Source organism: Leucoraja erinacea, chromosome 38 (genome assembly GCF_028641065.1).
Source record: "Leucoraja erinacea ecotype New England chromosome 38, Leri_hhj_1, whole genome shotgun sequence".
Classification (NCBI taxonomy): domain Eukaryota; kingdom Metazoa; phylum Chordata; class Chondrichthyes; order Rajiformes; family Rajidae; genus Leucoraja; species Leucoraja erinaceus.
The window spans coordinates 10719354-10740186 of record NC_073414.1 but is presented as its reverse complement, the minus strand read 5'-3'; the positions used below and the strand labels follow the sequence as shown (position 1 = coordinate 10740186).

General features: G+C 40.3%; 1 protein-coding gene across 5 annotated transcripts in view; it reads right to left on the bottom strand.

Moving 5' to 3' along the window:
* The window catches only part of LOC129714278 (ryanodine receptor 1-like), a 525269-nt gene that overhangs the window by 438859 nt on the left and 65577 nt on the right, over positions 1-20833 (bottom strand). For all 5 annotated transcript variants that reach the window (XM_055663830.1, XM_055663832.1, XM_055663834.1 and 2 more), the window contains exons 4-6: positions 11274-11348; positions 9859-9937; positions 9217-9329 (exon numbers count right to left, since the gene is read on the bottom strand). In XM_055663830.1, the coding sequence (XP_055519805.1) occupies positions 9217-9329; positions 9859-9937; positions 11274-11348 (267 nt within the window). The remainder of the gene's footprint in view (positions 1-9216; positions 9330-9858; positions 9938-11273; positions 11349-20833) is intronic.

The window sequence follows — 20833 nt, the reverse complement described above, 5'->3', positions numbered from 1 at the left end:
TAATGGAGCAGATGGATGATGGCTGCTACAAATGGGTCTCTGGCCATGTGGATGATGGTTGATATACAAATTATCAAAGAGGAGGTATTGGCAAACTTAATGCACATTAAGGTGGATAAATCCCCAGATTGTGAGAGTACATTCTCAGACCTCATGAGTTGTGTGTCTTGTTTCTTTTCACTTAGTATGGCTGTATGGTAACTCAAATTTCACTGTACCTTCACTGTACATGGATTGTGACAGAGTACATTCTGAGACCTCATGGGAAGCGAGGGCAGAAATTGCACAGGGCCTTGTAGAAATATTTGCATCAACATTAGCCACGGGGGGAAGACTAATGTTATGCCATTATTTAAAATGAGCACCAAGCAGAAGCCAGGGAACTATAGGCCAGCGAGCCTAACATCAGTGGTGGGTAGTGACTGGGGTGGGATGATGTGAAAAAGGATTTACGACCAGTTGGATGACCACAGACTAATTAGAAATAGCAGGGCATTTGTGTGGGAAATCAAGTCTCACAAATCTTTTTTTGAAGACGTTACCAAAAGGATTGATGAGGCCAGGACATGAACACTGTTCACAGCTCATGACTCAATGTATCTATATGGACTTTAGCAAAGCTTTTGATAACACACACATATTAGGCTAGTCTGGAAGGGTCCAGGGAGAGCTAACTAATTGGATACATAATTGGCTTGATGGTAGGAAGCAGAAGATGGTGAAGGAACAGTTTTCAGACTGGAGGATCATGGTGTGTCACAGGGATCATTGTGATTTGTCATTTATTTATTTTTTTTGAATGGTTGAGAATGTACAAAGCATAGTTATTAAGTTTACAGTGAACAAAGTTATCAAAAATTACAATGGGGTCTTGATCATCTGGGAAAGTGAGCCAAGAATGACAAGTGTCAGGTGTTGTATTTTGGGAAGTTAAACAAGGGCACAATTTTCAGTGAATGGTAGGGCCCTGGGGAGTATTATAGAAAAGAGGAACCTAAGAATATAAGCACATGTTCCTTGAAATGGCATCACAGGTAGACAGGGTGGTGAAGGCATTTTTCATGTTGTCCTTAATCATGTGGCAGTTGTACAAGATTTCAGTGAGGCAACACTTGGAGCATTGTGTACAGTTTTGGTCGCCAAGGTCTAGGAAGGATGCCTTTGGGACGCATAAAAGATTGAAAATGATGTTGCTGCAAATGGAGGGCTTGTGCTACAAGGAAAGGCTAGTTAGGCTGTGACATTTTTCCCTGGAGCACAGGAAACTGGAAGGGAGAGGGCCGCGACCTATAGGGAGAAGCAGCTGAGCCAGTTGCATGGCCGAATGCAAGACCCAGCGTACCACAAACTGCAAGGAGGAGCCGTCGAGCCAGTACCCCATGGCCAAATACAGGACCTGATGGACCAGACTGCCGGGGGACCCTGCCAAGCCGGCCCCTGAGGATGGAACCATCAATGACAATAGACATAACCAGCGAGGAGCAAAGCCGGTAGGAGAGAGAACCAGGGCCAGGCCTTTAAGGCTGGCACCAGGAGGCCCTCCCCGGACACAAAGATGGACGGGTGAGTGAGTTGGATCTCTGGCAGATACACACGTCCAAGGAAGCCGACGGCTACAGGCCACAGCAGCCAGGGGCTTGCCAGGACAGGCACCACTCGTAACAACTACAACGCGGACTGGACTTTGGAATTGGCTTCCAATATGGTGCCGATTGCATGCGGGATCAGTTGACTATTTCTGTATACTTTGCTAATCGGGGATGTGCTTAGGTATGGCAATTACTTGACTGTTTGCAAGAAAAGAGTTTCACTGAACTTTCGCACTTCGCACATGTGACATTAAAAGCACTCTTTGATGAATATAATCATGAGAGTCATAGATAAGATGGATGGTCACGTTTTTTTTACCAGGGGAGAGGATGCTAAAACAAGAGGGCAAAGGTGTAAGCTAAGAAGAGATGATTTAAATGGGACCCGAGGGAGAGCTTTTTCCACAGATGGTGGTCGGTATCTGGAGTGAGCTATGAAAGAAGCTGGAGAGGTGATTACGATTAGAACATTTAAAAGGCTGTTAGACAGGCACATGGATAAGAACATTTTAAAGCGATACTAGACCAAGTGCAGACCCGTTGGTCTGCTCCCCCAATGGTGTGATCCCCCAACCCAATATTCCACCATGCACCCGTCTCCTCCAACGGAACTGAACCCGTTCCCAAATGTAAGATTCCAGCACTCCCCTGCCTCCCTCAGCAGTGGATTTTTAAACAAATTAAATTTCACCTCCCCTGCTTGCTGCAGCAGTTGCAATTGCAATACCAATTGGCCCTCCCCCTCCTGTTGAAGCACTTGCTGTGATATCCCATTGAGGTGAAAAGTTCAGAGTGTTCCTGTCTTGCAACTTTGTTTTGAAGTGTGTTGGAAGCTGATAGGAAGGAGCAGCCGTCCATGTAAATGGATCCATTCCGATTGGACATCTGCGAGTATTGGGCATTGTGACATCACACGATGGAACGAATCAAAAGGCAGAAAGGCAGCCGGACGTCAGGCGGCAGGCGGCAGCCACACAGTTTTAATATATAACTAGACCAAGTGCAGACCCGTTGGGTCTGCTCCCCTAACGCAGCCGTTCCCTACCCATAGCCCCCACGGGAGACGTGATCCTCCAACTCAAGCGGCTCAGGAATCCGCGGTGCGTCTGTTTTTTTTTTGTTTGTTTTTTAATTTTATTTTTATTAGCAGTACAGTAAATCACATTAATACATCGCATATATCTTATTACATTATGTTGTACCACTTCATTTTTTGAGCTTTAAAAAAGATAGAAATAGAAGAAGTAAGGAAAGTAAGCAAGAATCGTGAAAGTACAGGAAAGTGTTGGGAGAAGAGAACCCCTTGGGGAAGGAATTAGAGAAGGAAGCAAGAAAAGAAATAAGACCCTAGAAAGAAAAGAAAAAAAAGAAAGGAAAATCAATCGCTCTATTGTAACACAAAACTCCGCAAAAAAGGATATACCAACCGTGTTTTTATTAAAAATGTATTTTATTTTATACCCCCCATTACCAGCTCCTGGTAGCCTTTATGTTTTAACTTATTATTGCACCTTATGCTTGTAATAGTTCCATAAATGCAGACCACGTCTTTTGGAAGTGATCTGCTTTGCCTGCTAGGAGGAGTCTCATCTCTTCCAAGTGTAGTGTTTCGAACATGTTTGAAATCCACATTTTTGTTGTTGGTATTGGAGCATTTTTCCAAAATTTAAATATAAGCTTTTTTCCCATTATTAGCCCATAATTAAGTAAGTTCTTTTGAAACATATTTAATTCTGGGTTACCTTCCGATATTCCAAAAATGATCCATTCTGCTTTGGGTAGTAGTTTTGTTTTAAATAATTTTGTAAAGATTTCAAATATTTCGTTCCAGAATTTTTGGATTTTTATACAGAAAACAAAAGAGTGCGCTATGTTAGCTTCTTGTGACTGACATTTATCACAAATGGGTGAGACATTGGGGAAAAGCTTATTTATTTTAGTTTTTGAATAATATAGTCTATATAATGTTTTATATTGGATTAGAGTATGTCGTACGTTGATCGAGCATTTATGCACATATAATAAGTGTTTATCCCAGCTCTCTTTTGAAATTTTTATAGCTAGTTCTTGTTCCCAGTCTCTTCTAATATTATCTGTTGTAGGTATTTCTATATTCAATATAATATTATATAAGTATGATATTAGATTTGCTGATTCAGCCTTTATCTTTATGGCTTCATCTAATAAGTCTGGGGGCATATTATAATAGTCTTTTGTATATTTTTTCAGATAATCACGGATTTGAAGATATTTAAAATATTGATTATTTTTCAAGTTATATTTCAGTTGTAATTGTTGAAATGGTAATAATTTCCCTAATTCATACAGGTCTCCGAGCATTTTGATTCCCGTTCTTTCCCATTGTGTAAATGATTTATCTATAATTGAGGGTTTAAACGAAGGGTTATTGGCTATTGGCATTAGCAGAGATAGATTTCTTAATTTTAAGTTCTGTTTTATTTGTTTCCAAGTTCTAATTGTACTATGTATCATTGGATTTTTATTATAATGTTTGTTATTCAAATTCGTTGGTGAGAGGAGAGTCGCTCCTGTATTACCAGGAGCGCAGTCCTCTCTCTCCATTATAATCCAATCCACCTGCTGGGCAGAGTTGTCCAGCAGGTGAATCATATTTTTAATATTTACCGCCCAATTATAGTACATAAAGTTAGGGAGCGCTAGACCACCCATCTCTTTTGGTTTATTGAGGTGTGCTCTTTGTATTCTGTGGGATTTATAATCCAATATAAAGTTTGTGATGTCTGAGTCTAATTTTTTGAAAAATGTTTTTGGAAGATATATTGGAATTGATTGAAATAAATATAGGATTTGTGGTAAAAAGATCATTTTTATAGCATTTATTCGACCTATTAAAGACATCGGCAGCGTTTTCCAGAATTTAATTAAATTGTTTAATTTCTTAAGTAAGGGGCTATAATTAGCATTAAACATACCGTGATAATTTCTAGTGATTTCAATTCCTAAGTATTTAAATTTTTCTGTAGCTATTTTAAAGGGGAATTTCAAAAGTCGGTTTTATAGACATAATTTCACTTTTGTTCCAGTTTATTCTGTATCCTGAGAAAGATCCGAAATCCTCGATTAGGTTTAATATGTTTGGTATACTGATTTGGGGTTTTGTGATATACAGTAATACATCGTCTGCGTATAGGGATATTTTGTTATTTGAATGTTTTGTATTATAACCATAAATGTCAGGATGTGTTCTAATTTTTTCAGCTAGAGGTTCAATTACCAGAGCGAATAATAGCGGTGATAATGAACACCCTTGTCTATTGCCCCTTGTTAATTGGAATTTCATAGATAGTGTATTATTAGTTAATATTCTAGCCGTGGGTTTGTCAGGAATCAGCGGTGCGTCTGTTTTTAAATGGCGTCTTTGAGGCGAGATGCGGGCGCCAGCAGCCGTTATGGTCGCTGGCCAGCAGGAGGCGACAAACTGAGTGAGTGAGAAGCAGTGTTTTTTTTTAATATTGGGGGGGGGAGAAGGATTTTATTAAAAATGTGTACATAAACATAACGAAATTTAATGAGGAGTGGATACTTGGAACGAAAAGTGAAATCTCTACCAAAATGGCTGCTTCTATGGGTGAGAAGCCAGTTTATTTTGGAAATATTGGGGGGGTGGGGGGGGTAGAAGGATTTGATTAAAAATGTGTACTTAAACACAACGATATATAATGAGGAGCGGTTGCTTAGAAAGAAAAGTGAAATCTCTACCGAAATGGAAAAGATGTCGGCGATTCTGCGTCTGGTTTCGGAGTTGCAGGGAATCCAAGGAAGAAAGGCGGCCGGCAGCCGTCCATGTAAATGGATCCATTCCGATTGGACATCTGCGAGCATTGGGCATTGTGACATCACACGATGGAACGAATCAAAAGGCAGAAAGGCAGCCGGACGGCAGGCAGCAGGCAGCTGGCACACAGTTTTAATATATAACCAGACCAAGTGCAGACCCGTTGGGTCTGCTCCCCCAATGCTGTGATCCCCCAACCCAATATTCCACCATGCACCCGTCTCCTCCAACGGAACTGAAGCCGTTCCCAAATGTAAGATTCCAGCACTCCCCTGCCTCCCTCAGCAGTGGATTGAAAAAAAATTCCAATTGCACCTGCTGCAGTAGTTCCAATTGCAATACCAATTGGCCCTCCCCCTCCTGTTGAAGCACTTGCTGTGATATCCCATTGAGGTGAAAAGTTCAGAGTGTTCCTGTATTGCAACTTTGTTTTGAAGTGTGTTGGAAGCTGATAGGAAGGAGCAGCGAATCAAAAGGAAGAAAGGCAGCCGGACGGACGGACGGCAGGCGGCAGCCACAGACATGGATGGATGGATGGATGGATGGATGGATGTGTTAAATACAGGTAACTGGGACTAGTTCAGGTAGACAACTTGGTTGGCATGGATGAATTGTGCCAAAGAGCCAGTTTCCATGCTTTATAGGTTTGACATCAATTTAAAGATCTTTATTATGCCTTCAAGAGAGAAAAAAGACTCAAGCTCTTTATTTTCTTTGATAAGTATGTCCTTGATAAGCATGTCCGTTACTATCCTCATAAAGATTATCTGCAGGTCCATAGTGCTGCTGTATCCTCTCTAATAATACGCCAAGATCTGTCACAATACTTCAAGTGTGTCTAACCGAAGTTCAATATGGGTTTAGCATAATATGCCTCATTTTTTTTAATTGTATTTTTTTGGAAATAAACCAAGTCTGTCGCTAACCTATTGTGTGGCGGTCCTACCATTTTTTGTGATTGGTGCATTTGTACCTTGAGAATAATTATTTCACCCTAGTGGGACTTAATCTTTCAGGTAATGTGGCCTTACTCTCCCAACAATATGTTCCTCACCATAACTACATTGAACTTTATTTGCTAATGATTCAGCGGGTTTATTAACATCCTCCTTACTGCTGAACTGCATCCATAATTTGGTACAAAAATGGAAAATGCCTAAAGGTCGCCCAGCCGTGCCGCAGCCATATCCAACATCAGGCCTGGTTTGCCCTCTGCGAAATCGGGAACATGCCTGGAGAGGGAAGCCACCAAGCCCAGACCTTGCTCGTCCCATGAACCGGGAAGGATGGAATCGGAATCGAACAGTGGTGGACTGGTGCTTTATCGGTGGAGTGGGCCACTGGAGGCCCTACTGCAGCCGGGCTGGAGGGCGCTCCAAGAGGCCTAGCATGTGGGCTGTACACAGTCTGCAGCAGCACAGAGCAGTGAAGGACTCCAACAACCACGCTTGGCCTGGCCAACATGCCTTCATGCTTAGGTTAAGAACTCTACACCTATAAAAACTGGGACTTGAACATGGGATTGTGTAAACTGGACTCTGTAACTGGGACTCTGTAAACTGTCTCAATATACTTCTACCATACAATTGTACCGTAACTGAGATGCTTATCTAAGATGTATCCATGACCTTATAGAATCATAGAAACATAGTAAATAGGTGCAGGAGTATGCCATTTGGCCCTTCGAGCCTGCACTGCCATTCAATATGATCATGGCTGACCATCCAACTCAGTATCCCGTGCCTGCCTTCTCTCCATACCCCCTGATCCCCTTAGCCACAAGGGTCACATCTAACTCCCTCTTAAATATAGCCAATGAACTGGCCTCAACTAGCTTCTGTACACACCATTGAGGATAAATGGGGATCTTGTGGATAGGGTGAGCTGCTTTAAATATCTGGGAGTCCACATCTCTGAGGATATGACATGGACATCACACGCTGCAGCACTCGTGAGTAAGGCAAGGCAGCGCCTTTACCACCTCAGGCAATTGAGGAAATTCAGAATGTCTCCGAGGATCCTCCAGTGCTTCTACTCAGCGGCTGTGGAAAGCATCTTGTCTGGAAATATTACAATCTGGTTTGGGAATTGTTTTGCCCAGGACAAGAAGGCTCTGCAGAGAGTAGTGCGTCTGGCCGAACACACTATGGGAACTTCACTCGCCCCCCCTGCAGGAACTATACATCAGGAGACGCAACTCCAGAGCCAATAAAATCATGGGAGACCCCTTCCACCCCTGCAACGGACTATTCCAGTTGCTACAGTCAGGCAAACGCCTCCGTTGCCATTCTGTGAGAACGGAGAGGTTGAGAAGGAGTTTCTTCCCAGAGGCCATTAGGACTATAAACTCCTATCTCATCAGGGCCTAACGTTACTGTACCACTCTACTGCTTTTTTTTTTTTTAATTGCTGTTTTTTTCCATTTTTCCTTCCGCCCACAATATTTAATATGAAAAAGAATATGTGATTCTGTTACATTCTGTTTGTAGTTTGTTTGGTTGTTTGTTTGTTTGTCTTTTTGCACAAAGTCCGCGAGCATTGCCACTTTTTGTTTCACTGCACATCTCGTATGTGTATGTGACAAATAAACTTGACTTGGCAGAGAATTCCAGAGATTCACCACTCTCCGTATGGAAATGGATTATGTGTAATGATACCGCTATAATACAAAAATGAATTTCAATGTACCTCCGTGTATGTGACAAATAAAGTACCATTGAAATACTAAGCAAGACAGGCTGCACCTCTGGGAAGACAGATAGTTGATATTTGAGGTCAAAGGCCCTTCGTCAAACCCGTCAGAATCTGACAAAGGGTCTTTGACCTGAAACGGTAACTCTGCTTTCATTCTCACAGGTGTTGCCTGGTCTATTGAATAATACCAGCACGTTCTACCTTTATTTTAGATTTCCAGTATCCAAATAGTCCCTGATTTGGTATCATCTGCATGTGTAGAAATTCTGGTGTTGATTACAAAGAGTAAATCATCGAAGGAAATTGTCGTTGCACTCGTTCTTGTGGAATATCATCAACCATCTGTGAATATCTTTCTACCTCACTATACCTTGAAACTAGTTAGCATTCCACTCTGCTACATATCCTACCATAACAGTACTATGGGGTACCTCATTGAGAGCCTTTAGTATTACATTTAGTGCTTTACTGTCCACCATCTCTGCTGCCTCTCCAATTAAAATCAAAATGTTTGGTCAAGCCAGATTTGTGAACATCATTTTCTATTACAATGACCAATTCTAAGTGTTCTTTTACTTTTTGTTTGGGATTCCATTATTTTTCCTACCAAGAAATTGGAAAACATTTAATACCTGTTGCAGTGTTAAACGCTTCATACAAAGGCCTGAGATTATAGGTACCAATTCAACCCCTTTAGAGGTAGGTTAATTGAGACACAGGTTAGGAGTAGGCCGTTAACTCATAATTCTGCCTTTCAAAGAGATCACGCTGATACATTTCCTAGCAGTAAACAACCGTCTTGGCTAAATTTTGCATTATATTCTCGCCCCTCACCCTCTAGTAATCATGGTTAACATATCACATGCATTTTTTAATCATTTTCTTTATGCTCAATTGCCACCAGGTCATTTTACTTAAAATTCACTTAAATCCATTGCCCAAATATTCAACCGGATTTTTCCATTTCCTCAAACCATCTTTATAAAATATATTTATATCTTAAATTTCCACCACCATGTTCAGTTATTTCTATTTCACATTCAGAACAAATAAGACATAGTCATGATAGCTCTAAAGACTATTTGCAATTCTCTACACTTAAAAAAATATACTCACCAGATATCTCTCAGAAGAAACACTGACAAGGATGAGGTCATCACCTACACGTACTTTCTCACCTTCCGACCTCTGTTTGGAGGCTGGATGAATAGTCCACCAGCAAGCTTCCCCTGCACATATCATATCAGTGAGTTTCATGTTACAAATTCCCTTGCACTTTATTACCTATTAAAAAACTGTTCTAAAATATGTACTTAAACTCAAAGCACATCTTTAGGACAGAAATCATGATACGTCTCCGCCCCACCTGCATTCATTCAAGATTACAGTTAATCTGCCCATTAACATCTTCTTTATCGCGTTTAAAAATTAAAACAAATATGCATTATATATGAGAAAATGCATAGTACAATTTGATCGATATTTTTCCTTATATGAAACTTATATTGACCAAGCATTATCAGATTCAGAATTTACGTGTTTTCCGTTTTCTGTAAATAATTATCGCAGCCAGTAATTTTCACTAAACATCTGTAAAATTCCAACTCAAACTTCAACAAAAAGCTCTGAGAAAAAAATATAAATTGCTATTAATGCCATTTCTCTTTTGAACCATGGAAGGTTGTAACCACATCTGTCCCTGACCTTATAAAACAGAAATAGCAAATCGATTAAAACATAATATATTTTCAAATATACCTGAAGCATCTTCTTGCAGTCCAACATCAAAGGATAATTTATCTGTTAGAGACCTTGAGGTTGTCAAACAACATAAATACTGGAAATAAAATGATGGTAAGAGTTATGCCAACAAAAATGGAAATAGCAACAATTCAAGTCTATAGATTATATTCCTTCACATTATTTGCCATATCACCTAAATAAAATTGTATAAATAGAATCAAAGCCACAGATAAGCATTACAAAATTAATGGCTAAAATGCTAACATTATATAAAGTAAGATATTACAATAAAAACCCAATCTAGAAGGCAGTTTCAGATTAAGTAGGGTTCCATTAAAATATTTAGTTAGACCAGATCAAACATATTCATTTTGAATTAAACTTAAGTAACAATAAAGAAATTTACGTGAAATTTAAGACTGAGGAAGTAGTTTTTTGCTTAAACTAAACAACAAAACACAGGATTGGCATAACAAACACTCTAGGGACCATGTTACAGCACAATAATTAAATGGACAATTCCCATTTAAATGTGGGCAGGACTATTTTTTTTCGATGTTTGAACAAATTACCAAGCTTCATTGCTAATGAACACCCTCATTAGATGATGAGAGGTTTCTGTGGAAGAATTGAGAACACGAGTTTACAGTTCAAAATGGAATTGAGAGAGAGGAGGCGAAATTGCTTTTCTCAGAAGTTAATTAGTCTTAGAAACTCGTTTTCTCAAAGACCAATTGAGAAGAATCATTGAATATTTTCAGCTGAAGACAGCCTAAAATTTGAAGACATAAAATTATCGATATAAACATTACCAGAAGCAAACAGTAATGCAAAGTTGAAGTTACAATCAGAGCAGTTGTGATTACATTCAATGGGGAAGAGGGTCACCGAGCATGTATCATTGTCCTTTTCCTGACAGGAATAGTTCCATCACATCCATCTCAGTAAAAATACACACTTCTCAAAATGTCATTTCTATTTTTTTTTTAAATGATAAATTTTAACAACAATTTTGAAATAATTATATTGGCTGGTTCATTAATTCAAATATATTTCAAACTACACACAATATCATCCACAACAGATAGATCAGATTTTAATGAATTACTACGCTCTCAGGTCAGGCTTAAAGATTAGCTTCATATGATAGGTGCAATAGTAGTGCATAGCAAACAAATAACAATCGCTTTGCAATGAATTTTGAGAAGACAAATCTTTAAGTTTATGAAGAAATAATGTTGGAGGATTCAAATTATTTTTTTTCTCCACTACTAAATGTGATCCTGACATTTACTACTAACTACTAATACACACAAGCCATGCACTTGACTGAATCTTGCTCAAAGCAACAATTTAGGGGAAGGAAAACCCTTTCAAGGATAATGACAAAAAAAAACTTTCAAAAAATGTATCTATTATGGTTTACTTACCATGCCACTATGAGAATGCCTGAGTAGAATAGCATGACCATACAAAAGGGTTCTGTGCCCTCCTCCTTGAGAAGACTGCGTGTAAAAAAGGTCAAATATGATGAGTTTAACAAATAATCTCTTGACATCAAAATATCAGACAAAATTAAAACAGCATACTCTCCAACAAATGAGATAGCTGATATATAAATTTGAAATTTAAAGAGGATATCTAGGTTATTTCAAAAGTTCTGCTAAATGGCTGTCTTGCTGCAAAGCATTATTATTCCAGTCACAGAACCATGCCACAAACTTAAATTGTGTTTGAGACTAAAGGGCACAGTCTTATCACAACCAGGAATGGTTATTTGCCTAACATGTTATCTAATAAGTTAACTGCTATCTGATTATGGATCTGAGATTGAACTCAAGGAGTTTAGGCCCAGTCAGCCTAAACTGTGGCTGGAAGGGGTTGGTTGGGGCATAGATGCGGGTGAAGGCACAGTACATTGTACATTGTGTGATGGGGTAAAGTGGGTGCATTCCCACTATGGTAGCAGTGGATGATATAACTCATACCCCAATGATGGGCAAATGTGGATTGTTTTCCCTGGAGCCTCAGACACTGAGGTGCGACCTGATGGAAGTATACAAAATTATGACAGTTCTGTTCCCAGAGTAGAAATGCTAAGATGAGGGGGGAAAGTAGTGTGCTGGTGACTGGAACATAGGGCCTAGGGAGGTGGAGGAAGTTGAAACAATAGCAATGATTAAGAGCCATTAGGCAAGCAAATGTAAACAGCGAATGATGGATTCCAGACCATGTACAGGCAGACGTGCTGCTTGAATTAACATTATGGTTTGCCGAGACACTGTAGGCCAAAGGGTCTGTTCCTCTGCTATACTGTTTAATATTTTATGTCAGGATCACATGCTTTACATTGGGGATATGGAGCATGCAGGTGGAAGAGTGAGTATTTCAGGGCCAATGTAAATAGTGAGGGAAAAATTGAGGTCTCCAATGGGTCTTGAACAGATCACAAGATGGGAGAGGGGAGCAGAAGTGCATCGGAAGATTGGAGATGTTGGGTTCGGGAAAACAATTGGAATGGAGATTTTTTAGTGAGCCACTGCAATACTGCACTGAGCATAACTCGCTTGCCCTGAGAGTAAACGACATACCGGTAATCTTATTTATTCCAACAAGGAAATAGTATCAGGAAGAAGAATGACATGATCAGGGGTGGCTGAGTTGTCCAAAACATCTCAAAAACTGTCATTAATATTTGACTCTGGGATAAAAAAATATTTTCAAATGCACAATAAAACTACATGATTTTTTTGTGCAATACTAAGCTAACTGCAAGTGCTAAGCATCATATAGATGGAAAGCCCAAGAGGACAGAGAGATGGTTAATTAGCTGGCTGGTTAATTTCAATGCTGTTGGCAACTACAATAAATGACCATACATTTATCTAAATTAATGATTTACAAATATAGGCTATGATCTTGAAATGTATGTCACCACCAACCAATCTCCTTTCCCTTTACAAGATTCTGAAAGGGCTGCCTCTCTACAAATATTCTCGTTCACTCTTAAATGATTCAGCTTTCAACATCAAATTCAAGAAGTTCGGATAAAAAACCATTCCGGTCTCATATCTCATATTTCCAGCATTGATTTCTCCCTCCTGATACTGTAACAAATTTTAATCTTCACCTTTGATTGCGTCTCTTCCAGAAAAATCTTATTTCTGAATCTTCCATTTCCTTCTATCTCAGGGAATCCATCATAATCTCACAGACTCACAACTACAATAACTATACTTCCTTCCACTGCCTCCTTCAGGGACTCCATTCCATTTAATTTCCTCTCACTGTTGCATTTGCTATGGTGTTGAGACAGTCCTCACGGGTGCCTCTGAAACGTCTTCCATCTTCCTGAGCTGTATCCTGCAGTTCCTTGTTTCTGTATCTTCCCCTCTACTATCTTAACCACCTCATCTATTTCTCCCACATCTGATCTTATTCCTCCCCTCCTTGTCAATGCACAAACAGGTCGCTTAGCCCTTACCTTCCATGCAACCTGCCTCCGCATTCACCCTTTGCAATTTCTGCCAGTTCACCTAAATTCCACCACCAGAAATCTGGGAGGGATCACTCCGTTCAAGACTCCTAGTCCGTTCGTCCATCTCCACATCAAGTGATATTTTCTCAAGAAATTAGAAGAGATGCAACACCTGCCCTTTCACCTCTTTCCAGGTGAAGTTCACAAGTTGTAGGAGTAGAATTTGGCCATTGGACCCATCGAGTCTACTCTGCCATTCAATCATGGCTCATCTCTGCCTCCTAATCACATTTTCCTGCCTTCTCCCTAAAACCTTTGACACCCGTTCTAATCAAGAATTTGTCTATTTCCGCCTTAGAAATATCCATTGACGGCCTCTGCAGCCCTCTGCGGCAATGTTCCACACATTAACTACCCTCTGACTAAAGAGGTTCCTCCTCACCTATTTTCTAAAAGAGCGCCCTTTAATTCTGAGGCTGTGACCTCTGGTCCTAGACTCTCCCACCAGTGGAAACATTATTTCCACATCCACTCTATCTATGCCTTTCATTATTCTGTAAGTTTCAATGAGGTCCCCCTTCAACCTTCTAAACTCCAGCGAATAGAGGCCCAGTGCTGTCAAATGCTCATCATATGCTAACCCACTCATTCCTGGGATTATTCTTGTAAACATCCTCTAGGCCCTCTCCAGAGCCAGCACATCCTTCCTCAGTAATGGGGCCCAAATTTGCTCACAGTACTCCAAATGCTGCCTGACCGCCCGCTTATAAAGCCTCAGCATTACATCTCTGGTTTTGTAAAATTTATATTACAGCACTTGATATAAATGCTAACATTGATTTTGCCTTCCTTACTACTGATTTGACTTTCAAATTAACATTTTGGGAGTGCTGCACCAGCAAAGTCCCTTTGCACCTGCGATTTATGGTTTCTCTCTCCATTTAGAAAATTATCTCGGCCTTTATTCTTATTACCAAAATGCGTGACTCCTCACTTTGCTATACTGTATTTCATCTGCCACTATTCTGCTCACTCTCCTAATCTGTCCAAGTCCTTCTGCAGAGCGTTTGCTTTCTCTACACTGCCTGCCCCTCCATCTATCTTAACATCATCTGCAAACTTGGCCACAAAGCCTTCAATCCAAATCATTACTATCCAACGTGATGCAGCCCCAGCACCATCCCTTGCGGAATTCCAATTGTAAAGCAGTCACTAAATCTACATTCTCCCAAGTACAGATGTTTCCTAAAATAAGCCTAATGACATATAATAAACACATTTTCAGTGATTATTCCAACTCAAAATTGTATCCTTAAACTCTCGGACTAGAAAATCCATGAAAAATTTGATCAAAATAAAACCCATTTTCTGAATCATTTTATGATAATTTGAACATATGGAACAGCAACAGTTCAGCATGGCAAAGATTATTATGTTGTCTGATCTTCATTTAAGAAAAGGATTTCAACTGGTCAGACGTATTCTCATAGTCAAGAGGGAAAATCTAGCGGTGTCAGTTAATCCAGATTTTACAACCAGAAAGAACAGCACTCAAACTCACCATGATCCCCATTCATCAGAATATTATTTGAAATCTTATCTTCAGAGGAAAAACATCTCCAAAACTGGATCACACACTGCAACATTTTGAGTTCTATGATTCATAAATCCAACCACAAATTTAAATTGTGGTCTTCCTGCAGGTTGCATGAAGACCACAACTTTCCTTTCAAATTCTCTATACGTCTGATGAGAAACGTTCATCAGTCCCCCAACAATCTCCAGCACAATTATTGTCCTATGATTTTCCAATTTGATCCTTTCCAGCCTATCAATCTCCAGACTAATCTGTAAATTGATCATCCTACCAATCTCCAGTTGACAACTTGCGGCAACGCACTAGTCAATCACAATCCCTCTCTCCATACTAGAATGACCCAGAATGTGATGGCCTAATTCTCCATGGCTAACACACCTTCCTGTCCATTCCCATCATCCACCGACCTCTCTCAGCACAACCATACAACTGCATTGTTAGACGTGTAACTTGCTCATTTTCCTTCAGCTTCGACCTGAAAGCAGCAAATGCCAAATAAAAGATTGCCGCGCACAGGATCCTGAGCCTAAAATCCACCAGAATTTTGTTGTTGTAGTGGCCTACAGTGTGGAAACAACCCCATCGGCCCAACTTGCCCACACCGGTCAACATGTCCCATCTACACTAGTCCCACCTGCCTGCGTTTGGCCCATATCCCTCCAAACATGTCCTATCCATGTAGCTGTCTAAATGTTTCTTAAACATTGCGATAGAAACATAGAAATTAGGTGCAGGAGTAGGCCATTCAACCCTTCGAGCCTGCACCGCCATTCAATATGATCATGGCTGATCATCCAACTCAGTATCCCGTACCTGCCTTCTCCCCATACCCTCTGATCCCCTTAGCCACAAGGGCCACATCTAACTCCCTCTTAAATATAGCCAATGAACTGGCCTCAACTACCCTCTGTGGCAGAGAGTTCCAGAGATTCACCACTCTCTGTGTGAAAAAAGTTCTTCTCATTTCGGTTTTAAAGGATTTCCCCCTTATCCTTAAGCTGTGACCCCTTGTCCTGGACTTCCCCAACATCGGAAACAATCTTCCTGCATCTAGCCTGTCCAACCCCTTAAGAATTTTGTAAGTTTCTATAAAATCCCCTCTCAATCTCCTAAATTCTAGAGAGTATAAACCAAGTCTATTCAGTCTTTCTTCATAAGACAGTCCTGACATCCCAGGAATCAGTCTGGTGAACCTTCTCTGCACTCCCTCTATGGCAATAATGTCCTTCCTCAGATTTGGAGACCAAAACTGTACGCAATACTCCAGGTGTGGTCTCACCAAGACCCTGTACAACTGCAGTAGAACCTCCCTGCTCCTATACTCAAATCCTTTTGCTATGAAAGCTAACATACCATTCGCTTTCTTCACTGCCTACTGCACCTGCATGCCTACTTTCAATGACTGGTGTACCATGACACCCAAGTCTAGCTGCATCTCCCCTTTTCCTAATCGGCAACCATTTAGATAATAGTCTGCTTTCCTGTCTTTGCCACCAAAATGGATAACCTCACATTTATCCACATTATACTGCATCTGCCAAACATTTGCCCACTCACCCAGCCTAGCCAAGTCACCTTGCAGTCTCCTAGCATCCTCCTCACAACTAACACTGCCCCCCAGCTTAGTGTCATCCGCAAACTTGGAGACATTGCCTTCAATTCCCTCATCCAGATCATTAATATATATTGTAAATAGCTGGGGTCCCAGCACTGAGCCTTGCAGTACCCCACTAGTCACTGCCTGCCATTGTGAAAAGGACCCGTTTACTCCTACTCTTTGCTTCCTGTTTGCCAGCCAGTTCTCTATCCACATCAATACTGAACCTCCAATGCCGTGTGCTTTAAGTTTGTATACTAATCTCTTATGTGGGACTAACTGGTCTGTAATTCCCCGTTTTCTCTCTCCCTCCCTTCTTAAAAAGTGGGGTTACGTTTGCTACCTGCCAATCCTCAGGAACTACTCCAGAATCTAAAGAGTTTTGAAAGATTATTACTAATGCATCCACTATTTCTGGAGCTACTTTCTTAAGTACTCTGGGATGCAGCCTATCTGGCCCTGGGGATTTATCGGCCTTTAATCCATTCAATTTACCCAACACCACTTCCCGACTAACCTGGATTTCACTCAATTCCTCCAACTCCTTTGACCAGCGGTCCCCTGCTATTTCCAGCAGATTATTTATATCTTCCTTAGTGAAGACGGAACCAAAGTAGTTATTCAATTGGTCCGCCATATCCTTGTTCCCCATGATCAACTCACCTGTTTCTGACTGCAAGGGACCTACATTTGTTTTAACTAATTTCTTTCTTTTCACATATCTATAAAAACTTTTGCAGTCAGTTTTTATGTTCCCTGCCAGTTTTCTTTCATAATCCATTTTTCCTTTCCTAATTAAGCCCTTTGTCCTCCTCTGCTGGTCTCTGAATTTCTCCCAGTACTCTGGTATGCTGCTTTTTCTGGCTAATTTGCACGCATCATCCTTTGCTTTGATACTATCCCTGATTTCCGTTGTTACCCACGGATGCACTACCTTCCCTGATTTATTCTTTTGCCAAACTGGGATGAACATTTTTTGTAGTTCATCCATGCAGTCTTTAAATGTCTTCCATTGCATATCCACCGTCAACCCTTTTAGAATTAATTGCCAGTCAATCTTGGCCAATTCACGTCTCATACCCTCAAAGTTACCTTTCTTTAAGTTCAGAACCATTGTTTCTGAATTAACAATGTCACTCTCCATCCTAATGAAGAACTCAACCATATTATGGTCACTCTTTCCCAAGGGGGCACGTACAACAAGACTGCTAACTAACCCTTCCTCATTACTCAATACCCAGTCTAAAATAGCCTGCTCTCTCGTTGGTTCCTCTACATGTTGATTTAGATAACTATCCCACATACATTCCAAGAAATCCTCTTCCTCAGCACCCCTGCCAATTTGATTCACCCAATCTATATGTAGATTGAAGTCACCCATTATAACTGTTTTGCCTTTGTCGCACGCATTTCTAATTTCCTGTTTGATACCATCTCCAACTTCACTACTACCATTAGGTGGCCTGTACACAACACCCACCAGCGGTTTCTGCCCCTTAGTGTTTCGCAGCTCTACCCATACCGATTCCACATCCTCCAAACTAATGTCCTTCCTTTCCATTGCGTTAATCTCCTCTCTAACCAGCAACACTACCCCACCTCCTTTTCCTTTCTCTCTATCCCTCCTGATAGTACCTGCCTCAACTACCACCTCCGGCAGCTCATTCCGTACACCCACCACCCTTTGTGTGAAAAAGTTACCCCTCAGGTCAAATCTTTCCCCCCTCACCTTAAACCTATGTCCTCTGGTTTGTAATTCTTTGACTCTGGGCAAGAGACTGTGCATCTACCCAATCTATTTGTCATGATTTAGTTCACTTATAAGATCACCACTCATCCTCCTGCGCTCCAAACAATAGAGTCCTAGCCTTCTCAACCTCTCCCTGTAACTCAGACCCTAAAGTCCCAGCAACAGCCTCGTAAATCATCTCTGCACCCTTTCCAGCATGACAACATCTTTCCTATAACATGGTGCCCAAAACTGAACACAACACTCTAAATGCCGCCTCACCAGCATCCTATACAACTGTAACATGACCTCCCAACTTCTACATTCAATGCTCTCTGACTGAAGGCCAATGTGCCAAAATCATTTTTGACCACCCTGTCTACCTGTGATGCCATTTTAAACAAAGTATGTCCCTGTACTCCTGGATCTCGCTGCTCTACAATACTCCCCAGAGCCATACCATTCACTGTGTAGGTTCTGCCCATGTTAATGCTCCCAAAATGCAACACATCACATTTCTCTGTGTTAAATTCCATCAACCATTTCTCAGCCCACATGCCCAATCGATCAAGATCCTGCTGCAATGTTTGACACCCATCTTTACTATCTATAATACCATCCACTTTTGTGTCATCTGTAAACTTGCTAACCATGCCATGTACGTTCTCAACTAAATCATTGACAAAGATGACAAATAGTAATGGGTCCAGCACTAAACCCTGAGGCACACCAATTTTCTATCCATTCAGCCATCTCTCCGTGAATCCCATGAGAACTAACCTTCCAAAGCAGCCTACCATGCAAAATCTTGTTGAATGCCTTACTGAAATGCATGTATACAATGTCTACAGCTCTACCTACATCGACCTTTTTGGTCACATCCTCAAAAAACTCAGATTCGTAAGACAAGACCTGCCCACGGATAAAAAACATGCTGCCTATACCTAATCAGCCCTTTTCCTTCCAAGTGCATGTATAGCCATCCCTCAAAATACTCTCAAGTAACTTCCTGACCACAGATGTTAAGCTCAGTGGCCTGTAGTTCCCAGCCTTTTCCCTGAAGCTCTTCTTGAATAGAGGCACACCGTTTGGCTCCTTCCAATATTCCGGCACGTCGCCTGTATTTAATGACTCCTTTTAAATTTACACAAGTGCACCTGCAATTTTCTCTCTAACTTCCCACAGTGTCCTCACGTATATCCGATCAGGCCCGTGTCTGAAGATTTGTCCATCTTCATACGCGTCAGGGCCTTCAGCACCTCTGCACTAACTGCTCTCAAGACACTTCCAGTGACAACTGCAAGTTTCTCTGTCCTTCTGTCTTTCTCCACAGTAAAAACAGAGGAGAAATACCCGTTGCAGACCTTACCCGTCTCTTGTGGCCCCACATAGAGTTGACCGCTTTGATTCTTGTGGGGTCCACTCTCTCTCTCTGGTTACCCTTTTTCCATTTATGTGCTTTCAAAATCTCTTGGGATTATTCTTAATGCTAATTTCCATATATTTTACAATGGGAACTCACGATTACTTTCCATTGCATAGTAGTAGAAGTGAAATGAGCTTTTGTAACATTCTGAAAAGGATACTAATTAGTAATGATATTTCTGTATTTGGACTTAACAAACACACAATTAATTTATGATCTATTCCTTTAATTCAATGAACGATCACCTATATTATTATTGCTCCAACACAATGTTCTTTTAAACCAGATAATTTGCATCAAACAGAAATAACTTCTTGCATGTTTTCAATATTACAACTAATAGTTTCAAAAATTGAGAATACAGTTTGTAATATTGATTGCAAATAGTGAATCGTGATAAAAAACATAGTACTTACCTTATTTACATTGCAAACCTCATTTTTTACAATTATTATCATCAGAAGATAATACCAACAATTTCACACTTCAGTTAATGTTATTTTAACTTTAGTAATTGTATTAGCTAAATAACCCTTTGGGCACCAGGTAAAATGTTATAAATGCACCACACAACAAAAATCCAGGGAAGATCTAGAGTACACACCAGGTAAAGTTCAGATACGATTCATACGGTGCAGTTTACACATATTTCTACTTTATCACATTTTACTCCATTTGGCCTGTGCCTGAAAAGTGCAATGATATGGAATTGTTCAATGCACTTAAATGTACTTCACCAGCATCTGCTTTTACATGGTGCATACTATGGCTTGCTCAAAGGTTATAACACCAGGAGGAAAATTGGCCCTGTTCATCCAAATATAATGTCAAATTGTGACAATTTAACATTTTATATTTGGACTGTAAGAGAAGAAAAAGTGCAAAATTGCTGCAAAAAAGAAAGAAAAATCAAGTTTATTTAAAAAAAGAGATTAGTAAAGAAAATATGGTGTGATCATGCTTTTGGCTTTCTAAAATGTGAATGTTTTTTTCGGAAATTTGGTTAAAAATGCAAGAACTACTTAAGAAGTAAAGTTAACAAAATAAATGCATTTCATGAAAGATGTTTAATACTTTAAATAGGTTTGGTGAATTCAAGCTTATGATAAGAAATATAATTATTTTTTTTGATCTGTAAGATGTGGGGTTTGAAATTTCTGCTT